The sequence below is a fragment of the Microtus ochrogaster genome, unplaced genomic scaffold (genome assembly GCF_000317375.1).
Source record: "Microtus ochrogaster isolate Prairie Vole_2 unplaced genomic scaffold, MicOch1.0 UNK127, whole genome shotgun sequence".
NCBI lineage: Eukaryota > Metazoa > Chordata > Mammalia > Rodentia > Cricetidae > Microtus > Microtus ochrogaster.
Window position 1 is genome coordinate 584,649 of NW_004949225.1, and position 21,620 is coordinate 606,268.

The 21,620-nt window shown below is 44.8% G+C and overlaps 1 protein-coding gene across 2 annotated transcripts in view; it reads left to right on the plus strand.

Annotated features, from left to right (window-relative positions):
• Srgap1 (SLIT-ROBO Rho GTPase activating protein 1) overlaps positions 1 to 21,620 on the plus strand; it is a 285,799-nt gene that overhangs the window by 227,606 nt on the left and 36,573 nt on the right. The window contains exons 9-15 of one of the 2 annotated variants that reach the window (XM_026778325.1): positions 1,393 to 1,590; positions 2,231 to 2,315; positions 9,170 to 9,197; positions 11,484 to 11,586; positions 15,077 to 15,137; positions 15,346 to 15,423; positions 17,674 to 17,808. In XM_026778325.1, coding sequence (XP_026634126.1) covers positions 1,393 to 1,590; positions 2,231 to 2,315; positions 9,170 to 9,197; positions 11,484 to 11,586; positions 15,077 to 15,137; positions 15,346 to 15,423; positions 17,674 to 17,808 — 688 coding nt within the window. Of the gene's footprint in view, positions 1 to 1,392; positions 1,591 to 2,230; positions 2,316 to 9,169; positions 9,198 to 11,483; positions 11,587 to 12,105; positions 12,140 to 15,076; positions 15,138 to 15,345; positions 15,424 to 17,673; positions 17,809 to 21,620 lie in introns of both variants that reach the window. The other variant, XM_026778323.1, reaches the window with a different exon arrangement.

Sequence of the window (21,620 nt, forward strand, 5' to 3'; positions counted from 1 at the left end):
GTACACACAGTACACACACAAATGTACACAGATACGCTCACGTACACACACGCACACACAGTACACACACATGTACACACAAAAATGTACACAGATACGCGCACGTACACACAGTACACACACATGTACACACACAAATGTACACAGATACGCGCACGTACACACAGTACACATACATGTACACACACATACACACGTGCACACACACAAACACACTAAAGAATTTATAAAAATAAAAGTAGGAGCTGTATTCATGTAGACAGTAATGGAGCTGAAACCAAGAGTGGGAAAATAATTGGTAACATGAATGAATAACAAGACTCAGAGCCCAGTAGAGTATTGATTGACAGGTCTCCACAAAGTGTTCACAGGAGAGATTCCAGGTACCTGTCACATAGGCTATATGTGACAAATATGCTCAAGCTCATCCAACAGGGAGATGCTTATGGGTACGGCCGAAGACCACTGCACACCAGCACAGTGCCTAGATTGAAAGGACTGACAGTGCCAACTGTTGACGCGCATGCGGAGTGATGGGAATTGTCCACCGGGCTGGTGGGAATATACGTAGCATCATTTTAGAGAACGATCTCCCATTTTCCATATACAGCAATTCCGTCCACATATGCATATCCCATCAAAATTATGTTCATGAATTGTAGTTAATTCATAAAAGACCCAAACTAAAAGTTAATCATCAATCAATCACAGGGGCTGGGGAGTGGGCGCAGATTTATCCTAGCAATAAATGTCAAGTAGTGAAATACTTGAGAATTTGTCATGAGAAAATGAATCTCGTTGACACTGAGCAAAAGAAATCAAATTTAAAGATATAAGCTGTACCGTTCTGTTTGTATAAAACACCACCAAGATATTAGAATTCAGGGGAGGGTTTGGTGTGTGGCTTTGAGGAAGGATGTTTGCTCATAGCACATATAAGCTTCTGGCTTTGGTTCCCAACTTTAAAAAAAGACAGGAAGCAAGGCAGGAGGGAGGTTAGTAGATTGAGAGGAAGAAAGGTGTGGGGTTTTATTTGAAGGACAGTGAGGGCGTTCATAAAGTACACTTCGGGTCTGAGCGGTGTTTGCACAGGTGTGTCCGCTTGGAGATTATTTCTCGGGCTGTATACTTATGGTCTGTGCATTCTTTCTGTTTGCGGGTTTACTTTAATTAAAAGGTAATAGTAAACAGAAATGAAATTGGGAGTCTCCAGAGGTCTGTGAGATTTATAAGGGCACAGACTGGTGACCCGAGGTCCGGTTGGCCTGCCTCTCTTCCTCCACCCACCCCACTCTGCAGTAATCTCTTCCCCAGGGACTGACTGACGCTGGCCGAGAAACCTGAGGCTCACAGAGCCATATGCTAATGAGAGAAATGTTTTTCTGTGCCCAGGTCAAGAAAACGACCGAAGCCACCCTCCAGACCATCCAAGATATGGTCACTATCGAAGACTACGATGTGTCCGAGTGCTTCCAGCACAGCCGGTCCACGGAGTCCGTCAAGTCCACCGTGTCTGAAACCTACCTGAGTAAACCCAGCATCGCCAAGAGACGCGCTAACCAGCAAGAAACGGAGCATTTCTATTTCATGGTGCGCCCGCTCCCCAGCCCCTCCCGACGGAGCCCAGGGCCCCGCTTGCCTCGGGCCCCTCTGCCATGACGCCACAGTCTCCTGGACACCCTCACAGTTCCAGACTGAGCCGGTCCGGGTGGGCATTAGGAGATGGGGTTTCTTTGAAACAGACTGGAAGGAGGTTGGGTGTTGAGCAGATGTGAGGATGTGTTACTCAGCCGTTCCTCCATCTTGGTTTTTTTTTTTTTTTTGACAGGTTTCTTTCTGAACCAGTAGTCAATGTGGCCTATTGGCACCTGGGATCTTCCTGGCCCCACCCCTCACCCTAGTGCCAAGGTTACTGATACGTGCCCAGTACTAGAGACCTGAACTCAGCTCCTCCTGCCCCCTTTTCCCCAATCCAGGCTCCCCCGCCCCCTTCATGTGGGTACAGGTCACTGGGGAGGTTGCTAAAATACAGCCCATTTCAACAGATCTGGGGAGGAAGAGCCCAGCGCTTGCATCTCCCATTGGCTCTCAGGAGATGGCTGACTCCACTAGACTAGAGACCACACTGGGAGTAGCAGAACTCTAGGACACAAAGCAGCTATACCTTAGCGCCCCTCTGGGAAGTCCCTGGACACTGGATGGGTTTGAGTTTTTACCTCTCCTTTTGCAGAAACTCCGAGAGTTCTTGGAAGGCAGTAATCTCATCACAAAGCTTCAGGCTAAGCATGACTTGCTGCAGAGGACTCTTGGAGAAGGTTGGTCACTGGGCGCAAACGGGGAAATGATTTGGCCTGTGTGTTGTGTGATGAGTGTTCTTTGAAGAGTGTGAAGTGTATGTGTGCACACACACACACACACACACACACATGCCTTCAACTTATGTACATTTAGATTCAGTTGACCTGTCTCACTGATAATTGTGTTCTTTTTTGAAGCCATTTTAAGTTTAGAGGTAAATCCAAACAAGAGTATCTCTGGTGTGGAGGTTCCTTTAGGGAGGGACCCACACCCACTGACCCCAGTCTCTGCTTGTTCTACCTGGGGTGGGGAGGTCTCTGCCCTCCGGTCTCACCCCTGTCCATTTGCATGGGCCAATAACTGCCCCATTTGTTGCCTTTTGGGATTGTAGAAACCAGTTTGTCCAGTCTGGGCGATTTTCTTTTTCTTCCCAAAGGCATTGTTAGTAGTTGAGAAATGATCTAATGGTATATGTACATTCCTATGTGTGGTCACAAACACAATAGCATTGATTCTAACAAAGCATTCTCGGAGCTATGCATTGTTCTGAATTATAGTCTTAACTGGGTACTGTGAGCTTCCTCATCTCTACAAATGAGGAAACTGGGGTAGGGTGTACTACAAGCTAAGCAGACTATATAAACACCATTGCTTCCCTCTTTTGTCTTCATAAAATGTAGAAAGGAAAAACAAACCTATTCGGGCAAAGCCCTACCTTAGTTAAGTGTCTGGGGTCTAAAGTGTCAGTTTTTTTTTTATTCACACTAGATCCTGGTGGGCACTGGAAAAAGGACAAGAGAAACTACAGCATGGGGTGAGAAGATGGGGTGTGGGAATGGCTGAAATCAACAGAGACTCCCGGGGCTAGAAAAGCCACTCAGCCATTATGAGCACTTGCTGGGCTCTGAGTTGGGTTTCCAGCACCCACGTGGTGGCTTGCTCCAGTTCCTGGGGATCTGGTGCCCTCTTCTGGCCTCTTCAAGCAACACACACACACACACACATACACATACACACACATGCACAGTGCATTTACATACATACAGTCTTACACATAAAATCAATAAATCTTTTTTTCTGTCTTCTACCTGAGTTCTGCCTCCTGCATTCTGGAACCTTCCTTGCCCACAAGGCAGTGTATATACCATTTTACCTTATGGCTTGCTTCAAAGGAGTTATCCTCCTCAGGGAATGGCCACAGGCAAAGGCTACCATGCATAATCTCGGCTCCCAGAGTGTGGGCTGAAAGTCAGTCATACCTAAGAAAAAAAAATTTGTTTTAGTTATTAAAAAAGCATCCAAGAAAAATAAAATAACCAAATGTGTCATCCTTAATTAAAATATGAACCAAAAGGCAAAACTTATGAAGGTCATTTTAAGCATAACGGAAAATGAATATAATCTGTATGTTAAGTATTACTGACTTAATTTTCCTATGTATTATAATGATACTGTGGTCATAAAGAGAATGTTCTTATTCTTGAGAGAAAAAAAAAAACAAGAAACAAAAAACATTGTCCAGAACTTACTTCCCCATGGCATGGTTCAGGACTTTTAAAAGGAGACATACATACATACATACATACATACATACATACATACATACAAACATACATACAATTATGAAATCTATGTGCGGATGATCGGTGTATTCCTTGTATTGTTCTTTGATCTCCTGTAGGTTTAAACTTTTTTGTAAACCTTTTTATCTCTGAATAGTTTTCTTGTATAATCATGGCCTAGTTTTGTGGGATTTTTTTTCCTTTTCTCTCATAATGAATTCCCTTTTTCCTCTCATTTTTTCACAAGTGCCCAGTATTTCACACAATGCCCCCGAGGTCCCTTGCTGCCCCCAGAGAATAGCATTCTTCTCAGGGCAGGGAAAGGCTGTTAGTCAGGACTGAGAGCCGCCGTAGACACGGTGAGATCGAGGGACCCGAGCTGTGCACAGTTGAGGGTTACTGTGGCTTGGAGCAACATTCTGCAGTTTTTATGGTAGTCATTCAGCATGAATTCTTTTCTGTCTCCCAGAGAGAAAAGCCCCACTGGTTAATGTTAATCTCCATGTCATTCTTGGATCGGGCTACATTTTGGCCTTGTGGGCTGAGACCGTTTGCCAAAGGCTGTCCTTAGCCACACTCCGTAAAGCTGTCATACCTTGTGAACGCTAAGACAGGGCTCCTTTGTCTGGGAATTTCTTTCAGTGGGCTCCAGTGTCCCTGGTGTGACACTCAGTTAACTCTGTGAAAAGGACCTGTATGGTTTTCATCAGGGTGCTATGCACTAACTCGGTACAGACCTCTGTGCCAGCTTGACATCAGCTGCTGGTCACTCATGGATGTGTAGTTTGAACCTCCAAGAGAAACTAAGCAGAAGACACACACACACACACACACACACCCTTTAAAAGGGTTCAACCCATGTAAGCCTGCTGACTTTCCATGCAAGCCCTGTTCCTGTTAATGGCTTACAACAAGGGAGTCTAGGAGGGTTAAGGGCGCCTGTCCCGTGGAAAACAGTCTAATAGTGAGCCCTTACGAAGGAATCCAAGTCCCATCTGGTTAAATAAGGTTAGTAGTCCAGGATTAAGTGGTGTGTTTGGGGACTGGCTTGACATTTCAGACAGGAATACCTCTGAATTATCCTAGACTTGCTGCTGCGAAAACGGCCTTCCTAGTAAAACCAAATAGCCCGGCCCTGGGATTTAGCAGCTGATCGTCCACAGACGAAACTCTAGCTGCAGACATGTGTTTGGCCTGTCTTGCTGCCGGCTCTTGGCAGGCTACCAGTGGCCCAGTCAGTTCTTTGATTTACAACCCAGCGAAGCAACTGAATCAGGCTCCTAAGGCACCATTCTCCAGACTCAGACTCCCAGGACTTTAAAAACCGCCAAAATAGAAAGAAGAAACACGTGGGTATGGAAGCCACGCTCGTCTCCCCTAGCCCAACAAGGCTGCTAGATCTTTTAGGGAGATCGTTTCTTTTTTGAATGGAAGTTGAATCGGCCACAGTAAATGAGATCTCTATCTATAAAACTGGGACATAGAAATTTTTTTCGTCTAATAATGAGCTTTTGTGTTCACATCAGGTTCTTTCTTTGTGTGAGGTGTTCAGAGGTAAGAGGGGTAGAAATATCTGTACAGCTAAACAGAAAAATGAGCCGGTGGGAACCCATCTCTGTATTACACTCTTTCTTCTCCTAGACATGCCGCTTCTGACAAAGGAATTAAATAGGTTATCTTGGAATAATCCATTGTCTGCCTTTGAGTAGGAGCACAAATATTCTTTCAAAAGAGGATCGGAGTGTGAATAATAATGTCTCCTTACAGAAGCACCCAGTAGTCGGAGTTAGGAAGGAAAGCGGCTGGAAAGTTTGCTCACCAGCCTCTCCTTGAGGAAGCAAACCAAAGGTCCAGTTCCACCTAGACATGTTGTAAATAGGATTCTCTAGGTCTTTTTTCCTCTTAGACCTCAAGTTGCCCCCAACCTTCATTTTGAATAAAAAAACATTTAAGTGTGAAAGATAATTTACTTCAGAATTGTGAAACAAAATGTACGAGGATTGATTAAAAGAAGCCGGTTATCCCAGATTGCAGTCCCAGCACTTGAAGGCAGAGGTAGGAGGATGGAACATTCAAGGTGAGCCTGGGCTACAGAACAAGGCCAATCTCTACCTCGGTAACAACACCTCCCCACCCCCGCCTCCCTCCCCAAATAGGTGGTCCAAGGAGCTGTTTATACCAAGACAAAAACTTAATCCTGATCTTTTTCTCCCTCCAAGTGGCTTATAATTGGGGACTGTAGTTTTTAATAATTAAATAAACTTCCAAAGAAATCTAATCCTCAGAGCACTGGAAGCTTTGGCATTTCTTTCAGAAGGCGAGTTGTCCTTGCTTATGTGTTATTGATCTGTAATGATGACATAGATTAAAAACTAAAGCCCCTTTCTCCGTGGAGACGCACACGGGACTGAAACCCGAAAAAGCCGTCCATGTGGCCGTGCAGTTACACCGTGACTCCACGGCGCTGCTCTCAGTTCGTTATTCCAAATGGCTCCTGTGTACATTTTGTCAGCCATAGGTGGGAGGAGCAAAATAATACAAGTTGTCTTATCTTTTATCTTTTTCTCAGTCGAGGAAATAATTGATTGGGATAGTTGAGCAAAAATATCAAAGTTTCCAGGTTAGAAAATATTTCACTTCTCCTAATTATCAGTGTCTTTAATATCGGACCACGTGAAGGTGATTAGGCTGTGCTCCTCAACTTAAATGTGAAGGTATTTAGTAATTTTGCACAGTCACATGTCTGTGTAATTTTTAATTTAATTCATTATTTTGTATCTTATTTTAACCATACCAGGCAGGTCAAAGTGTAAGCTTGGGGTCCATTCCTTCCTCCTAGGAAGCTCACAAAGTGTTGTCCGGGTTTAAGTGCAGATGTGCATGTATTCGTTCTTGTTCATGTGGATATGTGCACGTGTGCATATGCATGTATGTCCACATGCCTGTGGAGGCCTCAGAGTTCACACAGAATATCATTTTGGTTCTTTGAGACAGGGTTTCATTGTAGCTTTAGAGCCTATCCTGGAACTAGTTCTTATAGACCAGGCTGGCCTCGAACTCACAGAGATCCGCCTGTCTCCCAAGTGCTGGGATTAAAGGCGTGCGCCACCACTGCCCAGCTCAAAATATCTTTCTGGATCACTCTACACCTTATGTTTTTCAAACAGGATCTCTCACTGAAGCAGGCCCTCACCAATGGGCTAGGTTAGCTGCCCAATGAGCTCCAGAAATCCTCCTGTTTCTACCCTACCGAGCACTGGGTTAGAGTCATGTGCCATCATGTTTAGTTTTTACATAGTCATTGGGATCTGAACTCAGGTTCTCGTGCTTACATGGCAGGCACATCACCTACTGAGCCATCTTTCCAATGCCAAAACATATGTGCTGTGTGTGTGTTTGTACATGTGTGTGCAGTGCGTGTGTGCGTATGTGTTAGGGATGAGCATTGAACTCACAGCCTCCCGAATATTCAGCAAGTTCTCTACCACTGAGCTCCATCCCCACTCCAACTGCTACATTTTTTAAGGTACTGTATGTAGTACACTGTTCGGGATTTCAGATCTGTAATTAAAATAAACCTCAACCTTAGGCCAGGCCCATGCCACACTAACACAGCCTGGGTCAGGTCATGTTTTTGTGTGCTCCATCTCTTCTGTAAAGTAAGAAAAATAATAGAAGCTACTTCATAAAAGTTATGAAAACTATGAGTTAGCGTATTTAATATAAAATGCTCAGGCCAGGTATGGAAACACAAATACTGCCAGTCCCCAGGGGCTAAAGCAGAACATTCAGGAGTGCTAGGCTACAGCATACCAAAGTTGCCTAGTGTCACTGTCTCAAAATTAGTAAGGAAATATATAGTGCTTCAAACACTGGAGAGAACCTGTTGCTTATCTTCTGCTTAGGACATTTATTCGGATAGTTTCTGGTCTGTTTTTATTACTATAGCACACCAATGTCATGATAAAGCGTTGAACCTAGCAATATAGTACAGACATGCCAGATAGTGTCTGTCCCCTCAATCCTGGGCTCATCCCACTGATTCACCCTAGATGATCTCAGCCAGCTCCTATGGCCTCAGCCCAAACAAAATGACAGGTACTCTCAGGCTTGTCTGTCATCTGCTCAAATCCAGTCTAGCCCAGTTTCCCATGGCATTTCCATTAGGATGGCCATAAGGTGCCATCTACCACACCCCGCTCACTGCAGCTCTGGCTAGAATCTGACCTTGCTACAGCTTGTATTGGCTCAGATCTAACTGGAGAAAGGGGTCCCCTGAGAATATCTGTTGCCCCCCATTTAACCAACACACATCAAGTCTCTCGTGTTACTAGTTATTCAAGAAAGGAAAGTAGAGAGAGGGGCTCAGCTGTGGCCGGGGAGTGTTCGCTGACCACTCGTACCAGCCTGTTGTCCAGTTGGCCTTGTCTTGTGGCCTGAATCACTGTGTTGTGTGATGGGCAGGGCTCCCCTGCCTGTGCTCCAGTGTGGCCTTTCTCTGCCAGCCGTAGTTTCAGACTCCCTCAGAACCATCTCATCATGCTGCAAACAAACCAGCGGAATGGCTCCACTCTCCCGCACCTTGCCACAGTTCCACCCTGAATTCAGGATGAGTGACAGCAGTTGTAGACGCTTGCACACTTGAAATGCGTACAGGCCGTGAGCGCGCTAGAATGATTTAGCCCTGTTATTTACAACAAGAAGGGCATATATAATGTATGAGAAGCAGCTGGCAGTTTAGATGCAGAACTCTATGAAAGACTTTTCACTTACAAGGTGATAGACTGCAGAATAATTTAATGCCCTTGTATGTTGTCTGCGTCCTTTCAGAATAGGGAACACAAGTTCCTTCCCGGTGCCCTGATTTCATACCCTAGAGAGAAGACCAACTTAGTCTATGGGAAACTGTGTTCGCCCAACCCTATTTGCTCGTCTGTCAATCAAAAGAGAGCAAATAACTATCACTAGCATGGAACTTTTAGATATGCATGGTGTGTTTTCTGTTTGAACTTAGTCAAACAGCTATCTCTCTTCTTTAAAAAAAAAAAAAGAAACTGCCTCAAATTGCCAAATGAAACATGTTTCTCTAGCCCATAGAATTTCTCAAATTTTGGATTGAGATTTTATAAAAATAATGGCCTTGGATTATTTGTGATCATATGCTAGTTACATCTTTTCTACCAAGAGATCTGTAACTCGGTATTAACTCGGTATCCTGAGATAAGGGGCCGGTGCTACACATGATTATCAAATCAAACCCACTGATTCCACTCAGGTTACTTATTGTATTTTATTTTATTTTTTGACAGGTCATAGAGCTGAATATATGACTACAAGGTATGAAGATACTTGATCATAATCTGTGGTCTGTCTCACTTTCTTTTCTCTTTAGCAAGAGCAATTGATAACTACAGAAGATCATCCGGGCATGGGGCATGACAAAGCCAGCACCTTGAGGTGCTTGGGTTCTCGCCAGGTGACATGTGCTAAGATTGTCTTTGGTGGAATCACAAAGCTCCTTAGTAGGCAGTTGCACCAGAATTAGGTGGGCTTCATTTATCTCATCCCAAACACATGAGCTTTTTGGATAGACTGTCGACACTTTGATGATAATTTAGTTGACGGGTAACAGGGGGTGTGGACCGACTGTATCAGGTAATGGAATCGCCTACCTCTCCAGTTCCTACTCCTTGATGCTGTCTAAAAATTACAGATAGATTGAATTTTTTGGAATTTTAGATCTCTATCTACTTTTGAATCTGATATAAAATGTGAGTTCTAACACATAGCACCTTTTACACATCCTTCCTCCCTCCACCCCTTCACCCATCCATGTAGGACAGTAAAGCTTCTTGCCAGAACATTTGGAAGCAGATTCCGGTCTGAGTTGGGGAATGTTCGTGGCAACATTTGTTTCTGAATGGTGCCTTTTGTACAGCAGACAGACAGACATCACTGGAGATGACGTAGCGAGACTTCACATGTTTGAGGCTGAGTTCTGGATGAGGCATAACAGATCTTCTAGCTTCTGTATCTTATGCTTTGGTGCCCTAGGATTTTGTTAACACCAGGGACCATCAATGGCCAGTTTGCAGATTCCCAGGGATGGTCAGAACCACCTCCCAAATGTAACTTTCCTATGCAGGTTAACCAATCCGGAGTCTGTCTTAATTGGTTCTTTTACACGAGGTGACAGGCCCACCTGCCTGGACCCTCCATGGCAGAGTTCCAGGACACACCTGTGTCTCTGAGTGCTATAACATAGCCCTGTCTCTTCATGGGCAGTCATCTCTTGATAATATAAAAATCAGCATTAGAAATCTTACATAGGATAATGAAGGGTGACGTCATCAGGTAGCGCTGATGAAACTTTTGGCAGCCCGTTGTTGGACTTCCTCACAGCTACCACGGTCCTTCCTTCATGTGCAGCTTGGAATTTAGTGTATAAAAATATCCCAGAAATGTTAGCTGTGGAAGGACAAGGTGTGCTGTCTCGGAGAGGGCTCCACACACTTCTGTGTTTTAGCAAAGGCTCCTTTTAAGCTCCAGAGCTCAGCAGGACTTCAGATGCTGCTGGCTGTAGGCTCCATTAGTCACCGCCCTCCTGCTGGGAGCCTGAGGGTTTAGCCATGAAAGGCTGTACCAGCCGGTTTCTCGTACATGTGTTGATTGCTGCGGTAATAGCTAATGAAGCTCTTCAGGGTCTCACAGAAATTCCTGGAACTTTCTTTCTAACCTGGGCTTTCCGAACTGAAGCCAAATGAACTTAAAAGGACATTAGTCCAAAGGACAGCTTCACAAAGAGCAAACACAATCTGTAGGCATGGTGGGCCTTCTCCTGCCCGCCTTGCAGAGGCTGACCAGCACAGATGTGGAAATTGAGTCTGATCATTTGGGGCCTTAGCTTCCTCATTCTGAAGTAGTGCAAGGCGATCGATGCAGGATTTGGCACCCAGGATGTGTGTAAGCCTGAAAGAGCGTGTGTGCAGGTCTGAAAGCTTATTCACCAAAGCCAACAGGCAGGAGAGTCCAGAGCAACACAGACAGGTGCGATCTACTGCCCCAGGGATATGTGGGCCAGGGCATTCTGCTTTCTACCGAATTTGTACCTCATATAAGTCTGGACCTCACACTCCAAAACCACATTGACCTGTTCATGAAAATGTTTACATAAAAATCAAACCCCGTTAATGCATGAGGGATGCTGGGCAGATGCGACGTTACCTGCACTGGAGAATTACGAACTAACTAAAAACATTTAAATCCTCGTTTGGAAACCTCTCAAAACCCGATTACAATTATGTTCTGGTGTGTAATTCCATAAACCAAACAAAAACCTGGCCTTATAACATTTGACTAGATAGCTCGCAATAGCAATTTAGAATACCTGCCATTTTTCAGTATGGAACACAAAACAAAATGGCCAGTTCAAGCACATAGGAACACTGTAATCTAATACATACATCAAATCAAGTGGAAGGGAAAGGATGGGAGTGTTTTCTCCTGGACTGGGGTGGGGAAGGAACCCAGGATCCCCTGGCTTTGTTATTTTGATGTGACCTAAGGTATTTCATTTATTGTCTGATTTCTGCCATGCTCAGTAATTATATTCCCTTCCCTTAGGCCTCCAAACGTCCCCCCTAAGCCCCAGAAACACAGGAAGTCCAGGCCCCGCTCCCAGTATAATGCTAAGTTGTTTAATGGGGATTTGGAGACATTCGTCAAGGTACTGCATCAGTCACCAGTGGCTGACCTCCCTGCTTTTCACTATAATGGTCTCAGCCTCCCATGAATGAGGCAGGTCATTATGTCCGAGTCTGTCCTGGGGCTCTTTGCTTCCCCCAAAAAATCAATATAATATTTCCTGAAGTCAGAGAAGAGAGAATATTTGGATTGAGAATCTTCTGAAGAAAGAAAGAAATGTGGGTGTTATCATATGGTGATATCATATCAAAGAAAAAGCCCCGTTTTTTTCCTTTTTCCAATCCAAAATTTGCAGGAAAAAAGGAAAAGACAAACTTGATTAAATATTTTCTCTTGTGCAAATGAGACGGCCCATTGTATATGTTTTTTTAAATCCGTGTTAGCCTCTCTCTGAAGCAAGGCATGAGTCTGGCTTTCTCATGACTTAAGGAATTCATTATATTGGATAAATTTTGTACAGCCCTGAAGTCTGTATCTTGTACCTCTGCTGTGTTTACTCTCTGCCTTCTTTCTCATCCTGTATTTCTGATAATGCTTCTAGCCGGGGACGAAGGAATTCTCACGCGAGACATCAGGTATTGTGTCGGAGGGAAGCAGGGGTCTCTATGCGCTGGCATCATTTGCGAGTCCTACCCATGCTTGGCTTTAATTGGAGTTTTTACGGTCTTTAAAAGAAAAATGTTTGCAGTTGGAAATAGACAGTTTATAAATAGGTTTACTTAGAAAAACCCGTGGGAAGTAGACACTAATTGAAGAGGAATAAGCCTCACCAATAAGAGTGGATGAACCAGTTTTTACCTGATGCCTTCAGCAAATGCATGCAGTTTGTGCTAGGAAAAGCCAGTGTTAAATATCAAATGCATATTTAATATTTAATTGTGGATTCTTATGTAAATTGCATGAAAAAGAGACTTTCCCATTAGAGATAACATTTCGTGAACTGGGCTACAGGGTTTTTGAAAACTAACTATAATAGAAAAATGACATTTTAAATATATGATAGAGTCCATAATTTCTATGTTATAGACATCTTAACTTCCTTAAAGATAGATCTATTTATTAAATCTGTGCACTAACAATTTAAAAGATTGCATTAATGCGTGTGTGTGCTGCATACATGACACTTAAATACATCCATACTTGTGTGCATACAGAGAGAGAAATTAGAAATTTCTGGAAGCCTTGAAAGTGAGCCCTAACCCTGGGATTAAGTGAAACACCACCGAACAAATCGCAATCATAAAGCCGTTGCCTTGAGCCTTAAGCTCCTATTGACTCTAATTTAATATAAATTATTGTCAAATTTCACTTGCTATCTAGTTTCCCACCCCATAGCTTATAGACAGAAGCTGGTTAAACAGAAAGAGGGAAGCAGTCAAAGGAAGACAGCGAGCTATGCCCTTGATGGCCTGGCATGGGGAGAAGGCAGAAAAGCCAGCGAGGCAAAGGAACCATTCTGCTCCCTTTGCTGCTGTGGTGCAGGAACAGCTGCTTAAGATGATGCCCACAGTAGGGATTTTGATAATTCTCCTCTAAAAACTGTCAGCTAAAGGCAAGCAAACTGAGGGACTAGAGAAAGACTAAGGGCGTTGTCGTGAAAAATCCATTGTGTGCGCTGTGCAGATGGAACACTCAAGAGTCTCTGGCACCCGGGCAACCGAGAGGTGCTGAGGTCTCTCTCTCTACTACTACTAGAGAGTGCATCTGAGCTCTCCCAAATTGCACCAAGAAACAACAAGAGCAAAACCATCTTCCCACAGGGGAACTGAGACACAGAGAGATGATTGAATGGTAGTAGCTGGAAAGTAGCCCATAATTTCACTCCTTGTTAAATATTTTCAACCCAAACAGCTGGCATCTATGAGATTAAAATGCTCATTATATTTTGACTACAAAGTGCACTCTATCTAAAATGAGATACTGATCTTTGGGAAGAAATCAGCCATCATCTAAGGGACAGTGAGGACGAGAATGGTTCATACAATGCCATGAAGATGCAAACTCGCTGAGTGCAAACAGTTTTCTTTTAATCTTTTATTCTCTGTCTTCATGCTAAATTCAGCAGAGATGTAAACTAATCTTCTTTTTCATCACTCACACGTAAAAACTATTTGTCGTTCTTTTAAATTGCAGTGTGACATGAGTTGTTTGTAAAATGTTGCTTCCATGAAGCCATGCTTGTGTCTTACAGAAAAAGATCCCTTCACGTACTCGGTAGATTTTGATGTGATCACATCACTGTTCATGAGCCAACTAGCCCTTCACTAAAATGTGTTTTCCTTTTTAAGGCTCTTCTTTAAGGAATTCATAAAAACGCATGCTCCTAAAACAAATTAACTCATTAGAGAAACCTAATACAGTCTCCAGAAGTAATTGAAACATTAAGTGGCTTATCCACTGATTGCCTTAAAGCTTGACAATAAAACTGTGTCTTAAGAAGCACATTGCCCACTCTGGAGACAACGAAGACAGGGAGAAGAGTTTGGGCCGCCAAGAGGCATCATTCCCAGTCTCTCCTTCCCAGCTGGACTGGGAAAGTTAACGGTCCGAATTGTCCTCGTATGTTAAGACCAAGTTCTTAACGTTTCAGAACACTCCTCAGGAGTGTCTGCCCAACGTCAGCTGATCCCTTTCAAGTCCTGAGTTTCCTGGAGAGATCTAATTCCTAAAAGATGGGTCTTAAAAGGACACGTGAAGCGACGCCATCCCTAGTCATTCTTTGTAACTCCCAGAGTGCATGCCATCAGAACATGTTTACCTGGCTTCTGTGGCCCCTCAGCTCATTTGACAGCCTATACATGTGGCTTTTAAATCATTTCCAGCATTTTCTTCGTAGAGGATGGTGACCATTTTACAAGGTGTTGGACCAAGAAGGCCAAAGCAGTCTTCCTTGTCTTCATCCTTAAGACGGGCTAAGTTTATAAGGTTCAGTAAGTTCTGATGCAGACTAACTAAATACAGCAGGCTTTAGAGACTGCCACCACCCCGTGGTGCTGCGGGCTTAGCTATGTGGTGGGGAGGGTCCTAAGAATCCTGAACCAGCCAGTCAGACAGAGGCACTGCAGTTGAGCTGTACGACATTCTTCTGACATGCTCCACGCTGATCACTTTGAGTAATAACCTCTCAAAAGGAGCTACTCATTTCGGCATAGACACCTAAGTTAGGTTTGGGCCTCGTTGCTCTTGTGTGAGGCGATGGTATTATCCACTCTCACCTCCAACTCAGCCTCCCAGCTGGGGGATCACAACCACCGCTCCAAACATGAATTAGCTTCTTAGCTTTTCTAGGAGAGCGTATGTTAAATGTATTTAATTTAGCTTGCTTCAGAACCGAAATGCACCTTTGTCTACACATCCATTTTGTCACTATTTCTGTTCTTCATTCTTTCAGGAGGATTTGGGGTTGGGGGTATTTGGAAGAGATCACCTGACTCTAACAACTAAAGTCTGAGGCTTATTTCTCTGTGTGACTGGCCCCTCTGACATTTCCCGGTTTCTGTCTCTCTCCCCAGGACTCAGGCCAGGTTATCCCTCTTATCGTGGAAAGCTGCATTCGGTTCATTAATCTTTATGGTAAGCAGTCTTCACCGTGGAATCCTCATTTTAAAGCAAGTAGTGAGTTTGTTTCCATAAGCATGTTTGTTGCTGGCATTTTATTCTTGCAGCGGCAGTGGGGTGGGGGTGGGGTTGTAGGGCAGGAGAGAGTTTCTCTCGCTCTCCCTTCTGTTGCCCAGAAGTCTTCAGCAGGGTTTCTCACATTGTCTCTTCTGTCACCCTGTAGGTCTTCAGCATCAGGGGATTTTCAGAGTGTCTGGTTCGCAGGTGGAAGTGAACGATATCAAAAATTCCTTCGAGAGAGGTAACTGGATGTCTCTCCCCATAAGTAAAACGTGTTGAAAAACCTCTCTCTTCTGTTTTCTGCCCTGAGCGGCCCCGTAAGCCTCCATCTTGCCCGGGCTTCGTTGTAGGAGCTGGGAATGAGTTATTGCTGTGAAAAGCAGAAAAGCCTATGAGCTTGGTCCCTGGGTTTAGGATTCCCCTTGACTGGTCATGGCATGTGTCAAGGTGGCACCTGGTAGGGTTCTAGACTCAGCCTACATGGTGGGGGTGGGGCATCTCCTTCCCACTTCCGGTGTCTGTCAGTGGCCCTCTCCGTCCTCCTACCCTCTTGCCTTGCTCCCTTCCTGTGGCCTGGGTCGGTGCCTTCTTTATGTTCATGATTGGCTGAGACACAAGTTGGATTAAACTGTTAATGAATGTGTTATAATTCTCAAAACCATACACCGACCTAGTGTCACGAAGACCCAGAACTGAATCAAAGTCTCTTTTATTGCTGATGATGGGATTTGGCCAAGGTATTCCAGACTTAATTTTACCTATTTCCTCATATGCAAAACCCCAGGGTTACTACGTTATTATGAAAATAGCTGACCCCTTAATGATGCTGTTGGGTTTTTTGTTTGTTTTTCGAGGCAGGGTTTCTCTGTAGCTTTGGAGCCTGTCCTGGAATTAGCTCTTGTAGACCAGGCTGGCCTCGAACTCACAGAGATCCACCTTCCTCTGCCTCCCAAGTGCTGGGGTTAAAGGTGTGCACCACCACCACCCAGCTGCTGTTGGTTATTAACACTTGCCAACTATCATGATTTGCATTGCATCTTTATCTGTGCCTTCCTTCTGCTTGGAAGTCAGTCAGAGCAGAAGTGCAGAGTGGTGATAGCATGGAGTTTTCTGCCATCTCCCTGTGTGTCCTATTGTCTCTGATCTAACATTGCCATAGAGCCCTTTGAAGTTGGACACCTTGGTTGAAGAGGTAAACTTGGCACCACAATGTCCTTTTCTGGTTTCCAAGTCTCCGACCCATACACATGGGACAGACCAGTCTCCCATTGGCGGCTAAGCATGCCACGCCTCCTACCTATGGTGAGGGCCAGTGGAAGTGGCTAAACCCACACAGAGCTCTTTGTGGCCACCACAGACAAATGAATACTTTGTTATTTAACCTTGGAAATTCCTCTTGATTTTGAATACCTAAGTGAGATTTTTCTCTCAAAGGGCAAAACAAATAATAAGAGTAAATAATAATAATAATAATAATAATAATAATAATAATAATAGTAGTAATAATAATACAAGTGATTCTTCTGAGTTCACGCTCAGCAATTTTCTGCCCTATAAAACAGGGAAGGGAAGCAGGAGGCCCCCGAGAATAAGCTCCCCCAAAGGCAAGCCTGTATTAGGTGTAATGACTGTTCTGTGAGCTGTGGGAAGGAAGGCCAGGCCTGCTGGTGCACAGTAGAGTTTGATGTACATCTCTGTGCCATGCTGTGCTCTGAAGGAATCTGATTCATATTCCTTCCCAGGGAGGGAGGGTAAGGAGCCGGATATTATCTTAGACCTATTTGCCCTAAAGGAAACTATAGTTCTGTTTGGGGTCAGTTTTTTTTCTTTTTTTAACATTCACTTTTCACACAAAGTCCTGGGAATGAGTAAGGTAGTTTATTTGTCAAGTCTCCTCCCCTGGCCTCAGAGTCTCCCACTGTTGAAGGCGGCTTTCAAATATGCCATCAGCCCACCATGCCACCTCCACGAACAGCTGCTGTCTTAAGTGCAGATGTCCGCAGCCCATGTCGGGTACTTCTGGAAAATGTTGCTGACCTGCATTGCATAGCCAGACCAACCTCAACTGTATCTTTCTCCCAGACAAGGAAGAAATGCTGAATGTAGTTTTTCCTAGTCCATGTCAACCTAAGCTTACTGAATTTAGCTTTATAAAAAAGATGCTGGGTAAAATTATAAACCCTACAATGTTTTATTTTAAGATTTGGGCAAGTTCTAAGGGAGTGTTTGGTAGCATAAGACTTTTTTAAGCTTTATTTTAGCCAGCTATTTTTAGGTTAATCATGGGGTAGGATATCTAAACCAATTATTTCAATTTTAGTACCATATAATCTTTCAGAGGACATAATTAAAAGACTCATATGTCCCTGTGTGTGTGGTGTGTGTGGGGTGTGTGTGTGTGTGTGTGTGTGTGTGTGTGTGTGTGTACACTGAGGTTTTTGTTGAGAGAAAAAAAAAAAGAGTGCTGTGTATATAACGAATTCTCTTTTAGGTGAAAATCCTTTGGCCGATGACCAGAGCAACCACGATATTAACTCTGTGGCCGGAGTTCTGAAGCTCTACTTCCGGGGGCTGGAAAACCCCCTCTTTCCCAAGGAAAGGTTTAATGACCTGATTTCTTGTATCAGTAAGTGAGCCTTCCCCTCTTCCATTTTCCTCATTCTTCCTCAACAGAATTCCTTTCCCTCACCAACTTCCTGGAAAGGCAGCTGCCCTCGTTCACCTACCCCTACCCCAAGCCCCATTTATTCCACCACCACAACCGCCTGCGACCATTTGTTTCCTTCTGGGTCCAATGTGAGTCACCTTCACCCTGAGCTGGGTGGACTTTGTTTCTGAACACCCAGGGGCTGCATGTATCTGGGAACTGATCTCTTGGTCACCAAAAAATGAAAGAAAAAAACAAAACAACAACAACTAAAAAAATGTGCCGGGTGACAGGAAAACAATATAAGCTTGGAAATGTATTCTTTTCCGTCTTGATTTTCTCAATTGATGTTGAAATACCTTTTAATAGTCCTTCAAGGAATAAGGTAAAATGAGATGAAAGGCCATTTTTATGGTACGCGAACACCAAGTGGAAATTATCTGTCAGCAGTATCCCGAGCCTATAGGCAGATGTGTGCCGTGCAGTGTGAGGCTGGTGGTTAGTCACCAGCAAAACACTGGTGTTTTTTCCTTCAGTGGGGGATTTGACACTTCACAGAGGACACTGAGAATCATGGCAGCAAGACTCAGTTAGAACTGCCGTCAGACGTCCTGAGTCTGTAAATGCAGAGCCCCTCTCTGTCCGTGTCTGTGTCCCCCGCTAGAAGCCCAGCTGGCCTCGACCACAGAAGGTTTCCTAAGAATCAGATTTCACTCTTGTGTGTCTGCCTGCAAGCCAGAAGACTCCATTACAGATGGTTGTGAGCCACCATGTGGTTGCTAGGAATTGAACTCAGGACCTTTGGAAGAGCAGGCAACGCTCTTAACCTCTGAGCCATCTCTCCAGCCCCCAGATTTTACTCTTAAGAATAAAACCTCCCAGCTGGGCGGTGGTGGCACATGCCTTTAATCCCAGCACTCTGGCGGCAGAGGCAGGCGGATCTCTGTGAGTTCGAGACCAGCCTGGTCTACAAGAGCTAGTTCCAGGACAGGAACCAAAAGCTACAGAGAAACCCTGTCTCGAAAAACCAAAAAAAAAAAAAAAAAAAGAATAAAACCTCCCCACCCCTAGTCCCATCCCACCCCCTCCCCAAATCAGACGCCCCCTGAATTAACAAGTCTGCTGCCTTGACCTCTGCTCTAATGCCTGTTTCCCCCTTCCCTTGGTTCCCTCACTATCACTGCAAGTGAGCTCCAATTCCTCCCCGCCCTTCCATCTTGTTCACAGATTCAAACACGTGAATCCAGTCACTCTCCTCTACTGCCGAAAGCCTATTTCCTTGTGTCCCACATAAAAACATCCTTCCTGATAAGGCCAAGTCAGTGAAGTGACTCGAGCCTGTATCCTGTCTTCTCTGGGAGCCGGACTCTGTTTCTACTGCCTCACCTCACCTGCCCGACTCTTTCCAACTGTTGAAACATGCAGGGTGGCTCACCAAACAACATATGCAGCACACCTCCATGCCTTTACCCAGGCTGTTCCTCCGCTAACCTTGATAGCCACTGCTACCTGGCTTTGCCAACCTGGCATTTTTTCCAAGAATGCCAGCCATCCTCCTTCTCACCCCACGTGGGGTTAGTTAGTCAGTCACCTTCCCCTTTACCGGTATTCTACTGTATATATCTGTTTTAGGGTTTCTGTTACTATTATAAAACACCATAGCCAAAAGCAAACAGGAGAGGGAAGGGCTTATTTCCTCTTGTACTTCCGGGTTAACAGGCCAGAGCTGACGGAAGTCAGGGCAAAAAAACCAGAGGCAGGCGCTGATGCTGCAAAGGCCATTGGGAAGCAGTGCTTACCGGCCTTATTCCTATGGCTCACGCAACCTTTCACCTCGGATCAGCTACCCTAGGGTAGCACCACCTCCAGTGAGCTGGGGCCCTCTCACATCAATTACTAATCAATAAAATGACCCGAGGGCTTTCCTCCAGGCCAGTCTAGTAGGGACACCTTAGCTGAGGTTCTGTCTTCCCAATGACTATATCAAGCTCACAAAATAAACCCGAATAACATTTGCATCCGTTTCTTTCTCTTTTCTTATTCTCATTGTCCACACTGTACTTCCATAAATCTGTCTCTGTCTCCTCCCATAAGACAACGGCTTTAGGGTCGAGGTCGAGCAGCCAGGCCTTGCACAGGCAGCCTGGGCTCACATCTCAGCTTACCACAGGCTCGCCGTCTCTGTGATGGTAGAAATTCCGTAGGCCTGCCTCACCGTAGTCTCTCATTGGTGCAGTGAGCAGAGCCTTGTTCAGTACACCACAGGGCTGTAAGAACACAGTGTGTAATACATTCAGATTCCAGGAAGCATGCGTCTCCTCAATGCGGTGCCCGTGGCTAGCCCTGCAGCTGGGGAGGGCTGCTGGGACGTTCAGGTCTGTAGCCCACACTTGCCGCGGTTAATTCTCAGGTCGCAGTAAGTGTTCAGTCCATTGTTATGGGTAAAGTTGAAAAGAAGAACAAGTTAGCACCGGAAGTCCCCTTGCTGACTTCAGCGAAGTCCTGGCTCTCAGTGTCTGACAGCCTCAGCTCTCAGACTCCCCAGACATTCCAGGCAGATATCCTGTGTGGAATTCAGATGAGTGAGTGGTGTGAACATCCCATGGTTCTTTCATAGGCTGAGTCCTTGCAGTGACTGCCGGCCCAGCTGGCCATGTCGAAAAAGTTCCTCTCGTCCGTGCTAGAGAAGCTAAGTCTGGTCACCTGTGTCTTTCTGTGGTTTCCTGAGGAGATATAGCAATGTCAAGCAAATGCAACAGCTGGGCAAAGACCATGGGGCTGCATGGCCAGTTAACATCATTGAGTCATTTGGTGCTTTCAGGGAGAGAGGCAGCATTTCATTGTTGCTATTAATAATTGAGATCACCGGGTCAGGAAGATTTAGGCTCAAATCCTGGCTTTGCGAGCTTTTTAAAGTTGGGCCGAGGTTAATACTTAATCTTATTAACTAACTTGTTTCTTGAGCTTCATAGAGTCTAGGTGAAGAAAAAATTAGACAGCTCAGGTAAAGTGTTTAACATCGTGCGGAGACAAAGTAAGCCTCCATCGGTGTCACCAGTCCTCATTTCTGTGACAGCTGTGCCTAAGGGGAGCTCAGGTCACACGTGCCAGTACCTGATACAGCCACTTACCAGTCTGTTCTGCCAAATGTCTTTCTCCGGCATAATTGCTTCAGGTGCCTTTAGAAATGAAGTCTCTCTGTCCAAAACATTAGCTTGGTTCCAGCGTGGCTTTTCTGCAATAATCAGTCAAGGTTTTTCAGCACATTGGGCTTACCAAAATATGCAGACTAAGAAGGAGAAAATGAGAAGTCTATGGAATTCTTTGTTTACTATTTGTGTGTGCATGTATATGTGTGTAAGTCTATATGTAAATGTGTATATGTGTGTGCATTGCACATGTGATGGTAGGGCACACGTGTCACGGTGTACATGTGAGACCAGAGGACAGCCTTCAGGTGTCAGTTATCTCCTTTGCTGGGGAATCCAGGGATCCAGTTCAGGTTGTCCGACTTGCACATCTATCTACCCATCTCCCTGGTGGTAGTGGACTTTTTGCTTTGTTTTGTTTTTCCAGTACTGAGGTTCAAACCCAGGCCTTGCGTTCCACCAGTGAGCTGCATCCCCATTCCAGGAGCCACGTCTTACAGAAGACTCAGGAACTAACTGTTAGGGCTGCGGAGTTACGGGTGCGTTTGCAGCCCAGGGTTTAACTGTTTATCCGAGCTGCGGACTCCCATATGTACCGAGCAGTCCCCCTCAGTCTTGGTTCCCTGATAAGTCTGATTATTT